This window comes from Penaeus japonicus, unplaced genomic scaffold (genome assembly GCF_977035675.1).
Source record: "Penaeus japonicus unplaced genomic scaffold, GWHDUDI00000001_assembly GWHDUDI00000029, whole genome shotgun sequence".
Taxonomy (NCBI): Eukaryota; Metazoa; Arthropoda; class Malacostraca; order Decapoda; family Penaeidae; genus Penaeus; species Penaeus japonicus.
This window is the reverse complement of record NW_028234431.1, coordinates 7,725,244-7,730,243: the sequence shown is the minus strand read 5'-3', so window position 1 is coordinate 7,730,243 and position 5,000 is coordinate 7,725,244. Positions and strand designations below refer to the sequence as shown.

The 5,000-nt window shown below is 31.6% G+C and overlaps 1 protein-coding gene across 2 annotated transcripts in view; it reads left to right on the top strand.

The window, feature by feature from the left end:
- LOC122256863 (uncharacterized) overlaps positions 1–5,000 on the top strand; it is a 260,017-nt gene that overhangs the window by 111,803 nt on the left and 143,214 nt on the right. The window contains exons 4-5 of one of the 2 annotated variants that reach the window (XM_043021823.2): positions 1,464–1,592; positions 3,404–3,470. In XM_043021823.2, the coding sequence (XP_042877757.2) occupies positions 1,464–1,592; positions 3,404–3,470 (196 nt within the window). The remainder of the gene's footprint in view (positions 1–1,463; positions 1,593–3,403; positions 3,471–5,000) is intronic. The other variant, XM_043021824.2, reaches the window with a different exon arrangement.

Here is a 5,000-nt window from a genome sequence, read left to right as displayed (position 1 = left end):
GAAGAAGTAAGAGGAGGAGAAAGAGGAAGAAGAGGAGCATCAGCAGCAATAGTAAGAAGAAGAAGAAGACAAAGATGAAGAAGAAGAAGAAGACGAAGAAGAAGATGAAAAAGAAGAAGAAGAAGAAGAAGACGAATAAGCAGAAGAAGAAGAAGAAGAGAAAGAAGAGAAAGAAGAGAAAGAAGAGGAGGAGGAAGAGAAAGAGGAAGAAGAGGAAGAAGAAGAAGAAGACGAAGAAGAAGAAGAAGAAGAAGAAGAAGAAAGAAGAAGAAGAAAGAAGAAGAAGAAGAAGAAGAAGAAGAAGAAGAAGAAGAAGAAAGAAGAAGAAGAAGAAGAAGAAGAAGAAGAAGAAGAAGAAGAAGAAGAAAAGAAGAAGAAGAAGAAGAAGAAGAAGAAAGAAGAAGAAGAAGAAGAAGAGGAAGAAGAAGAGAAGAAGAAGAAGAAGAGAAGAAGAAGAAGAAGAAGAAGAAGAAGAAAGAAGAAGAAGAAGAAGAGAAGAAGAAGAAGAAGAAGAAGAAGAAGAAGAAGAAGAGAAGAAGAAGAAGAAGAAGAAGAAGAAGAAGAAGAAGAAGAAGAAGAAAGAAGAAGAAGAAGAAGAAGAAGAAGAAGAAGAGAAGAAGAAGAAGAAGAAGAAGAAGAAGAAGAAGAAGAGAAGAAGAAGAAGAAGAAGAAAGAAGAAGAAGAAGAAGAAGAAGAAGAAGAAGAAGAAGAAGAAGAAGAAGAAGAAGAAGAAGAAGAAAGAAGAAGAAGAAGAAGAAGAAAGAAGAAGAAGAAGAAAGAAGAAGAAGAAAGAAGAAGAAGAAAGAAGAAGAAGAAAGAAGAAGAAGAAAGAAGAAGAAGAAAGAAGAAGAAGAAAGAAGAAGAAGAAAGAAGAAGAAGAAAGAAGAAGAAGAAAGAAGAAGAAGAAGAAGAAGAAAGAAGAAGAAGAAGAAAGAAGAAGAAGAAGAAGAAGAAGAAGAAGAAGAAGAAGAAGAAGAAGAAGAAGAAAGAAGAAGAAGAAAGAAGAAGAAGAAGAAGAAGAAGAAAGAAGAAGAAGAAGAAGAAGAAGAAGAAGAAGAAAGAAGAAGAAGAAGAAAGAAGAAGAAGAAGAAGAAGAAGAAGAAGAAGAAGAAGAAGAAGAAGAAGAAAGAAGAAGAAGAAGAAGAAGAAGAAGAAGAAGAAGAAGAAAGAAGAAGAAGAAGAAAGAAGAAGAAGAAGAAGAAGAAGAAAGAAGAAGAAGAAAGAAGAAGAAGAAGAAAGAAGAAGAAGAAGAAGAAGAAGAAGAAGAAGAGAAGATCGACAGATAAATTGATAGGTAGATTGACAGATAAACTGATAGATAGATGTATATTGATATATAATTATATATATTGATATACAGTTATAGATATAGATATAGACACAGATATAGATAGATCAATAGATAAATAGATATGGAGCTTCTTTTACCTATAAAGAAACTAAAACTGCTTTGTCCTTTCCAACAGCAACATCCCAGCCTGAGGAGGTGAACTACCTGAACCGTTCACCAAACCACGTTCAGCAGGGAGGTCCCGTCTATCAGCACCATAAAGGCTCGAGGCAAGAGAGTCTCGATGGAGTATACTTCGTAGGTGGGTAGTGTATTAGTTTGCTTGTTATTAGACGTTGCTTGTACGGCTCCGCATTGAGTTCATTGAGGTACGAATCTGACTTAGAAGATTTTGATCTGATGAGTGTGTCATATTGTGATGTAAATAACATATCTTTCTTTGTGGAGTTATTGATTTTCATTCTTATTGTATGACTCTAAGTCATATGGTATTTGTCTTGGATTTAACGTTTGATTAATATATATATATATATATATATATATAAATATATATATATATATATATATATATATATGTATATGTACGTATATGTATATATGATGATGATGATGATAATGATAATACTAATGGTACTAATTATAATTACCATCCTCATTAATATCATCATCATCATCATTATAATTATTATTATTATCATTATATAATCCTAATAGTAATAATAGATAATATTACTATAGTAGGTGATAGTAGTAATGATAATGATGATAGTAAAAATGATAATGATAATGATAATGATAATAACGAGGATAATGATAATGATAATGATAATGATAGCAAAAATGATAATTAGAATAGCAATAATAAAAGTATCAATATTAGTGATAAGAATGATAATAATGATGATAACAATGATAAAGTTATTTCAAAGTTTAAATTCAAAATGCACACGTCATGCAGGGTAAATATGATTATAGTTACACGAATTCTGGATTACAAGACTAATGCTATTTTCTAGTTAAGGTTCAGCATAATATATCTTTATCTTAAAGCATTAAATCAAACAAAGCGTCATAAACATGTCAGTTTCAAATTTCTGTAAATTAAGAAGACATAATATCCTTTTGCAAGATGTGATCTGATAATATGCACTCACTGATATACAGTAGTTAAACGGTTGTTGCATTATACAGTAGTCCTAAAGTTACATTTGCCTAGCTTGCTTATAATTTTTTTTTTCGATTTCAACCACAGCCATGAAAAGAGAGGCAGGCTTTAGGAGGATGCAATCTAGATCTATGCTCTGCTTTTTGGATATAGAATTAAATGTAGAATAATCATTTTCCAAATCCTTATCTAGGCGCAAACAACAGCAACAATGTCACTGCTTTGTGCCAATGCTTTATGGGTTACATTATCATGTTTATATTAATTTCCCCCACAACTTTTAACCCTACACTTAAAATAAATGTTATATCTGCCTTTTCTAGTTGGAGTGACTATTTTGTTATAAGTAAAATAGCTTCTCATCTTTACCCTCGTGTTATTCTTGTCATGAACTTATATATTTTACGACTAAGAGGCATATTACTTCGACATCTTGCAATTATATGTTATTTTATTATCACAAAACCGATATCAAGCAGTCATAAACATTTACAGTACCATTTGCGGTGACGCTCTGTATAATAAATGTGTGAACAATGTGCTATTAGGCACCATAAACTAAAGTATATGGCGCAATACGCCCATGCTCAAAACCGTATATAACGTAAAACACAGTTTTATGTGCATTTGCCGAACAATAGAAATTGATTAACTCAAATATCTGATTCAAATACGATAGACCTTTTTGTTTAGATATAACGATAGGCTGAAAACTTTTTATATAAAAAGCAAGTCTTCCAGCTTGAATTTCATTACTGTATTACTTCTGTTGGCTAAAAAGATGTAGCGATACAGATATGTATAGATGATTCCTTTCAAATCATATTATTAATTATTGCAATAATGTTTTCACACTTATAAACATGAAGGGCAATATGTAATATGTGTGTGTGGCAGATTTTCATAATACTAGAAAGTTGTTTCATAAAACCTTTTCTCTGACGCAGCAATCGTGGCTGGATGCACGGCTGTAGCTGTGTTTGGTGTCATTAGCGCTGGAATCTGCTGGTATAGGTAAGTGTTTCTTATAAACTCAGTTCATTGTACATTTAACACCATTTTAATAATCAATGTACAATGCATCTTACATTTATTGTTCACTGTATAATCTTTCTCGCACATTTATTTTTCGTTGGGCAACGCTTTATTTTTCTTATATGTACGGCATATATGTAACAAGTCGATGACGTCGATATTTTAGTTTATCAATACTCACATTAGGAGACAGAAACTCAGCAGTGATGTAGGTAAATTGTGTTCAACACTGAAAAGAAAAAAAGAAAATCAAGATCATTCACTCTAAAGCCACAAATGTCTGGCACTCTCTCTAAATAGAAACCAGAAGGAGGTTTATTAAAAGATCATCATTTAAACCAGTTTCTCTGTAGTTCTGTATTACGATTAGTGGTCTGGCGTAAAGTTTTAGTTACCCATATTATTGGTGGTGATTCGTTTTCTGTAAACAAGGTTTTCTACGATACAGAAAACGTATCTTTAAGAAAAATATTGAAAGGGGACACAATTATATTTTATGATATGGAAGTTTAAGATATTCTACTTAGTAGCTTTAAAATGTGTTGTTACTTTTCAAGTTATATGTACTGTACCAGTTATGAGATAAAACTATCTGCCTTGTATTATTGTTTTTTTTCTGAAAAAACGAAAATCAATAATAATAGTTATGCATTAAAAGTCACATACAAGAAAATATAATAGATTATGTATATGTGTTCTAAATGACCAGTCAAGCTGTTAGCCAATTATTTTCTTTATCTTATTTGGACTATCAAGAATTAAGAAATTATGGGAAAACAAGGTAAACTAAAAGGAAATAAAAAACTGTTGTGTTTAATGTAGTGTAACTACATATATTTTGTAATATTATAGAAATAAGATGATGATGAGTTTGTTCATCAGTGGTACTAATGACTGTATTATCTACGAAAATCTTTAAATAATCGTTATAATATCAAGAGTGTGTGAAGCGAAATATAGACAAATATAAATATTACCCATTTTCTTTTTCAAAGCGCACAGGGGTATCTGTTTTATTTCAACCATGAACAAACATGAACAAACATGACCAGTGTTAACAGGAAGTTCTGAAAGGGGAGAAAACAGGATGCAATTTAACATGGTGTATAAAGGACTTCTTTATAATAACGGGCATATATGAAGGGACGGAAAAGAGTGGGGAAGGGAAAGGGAAGATAGAAGGCAAAATAGAAAGTGGTTGATGAAAAAGAAGAGAAGACAAAGGGAAGAGAAGAGAAAAGAGAAAAAATATATTTTGTATATTAATTAAAGCGGTGATTGACTCCAGTCTGACAAGTTGTATTCACTAAGGCTTCGGAACTGTAATTCAAACGCGGCAATATAACCCCGTAGAGTTCCACACACCGGTGCCTTTGTCTATTATATTGAATCCAGTGGAAGTTTTGTAAATATTGAGAGAGGACTGGGAATTGCCAGTAGAAATTATGTTATTGATAATGAAAAAGAGGCGTCAGGGAAAGTTACAGATACTTAATAAAAGAAAACAAG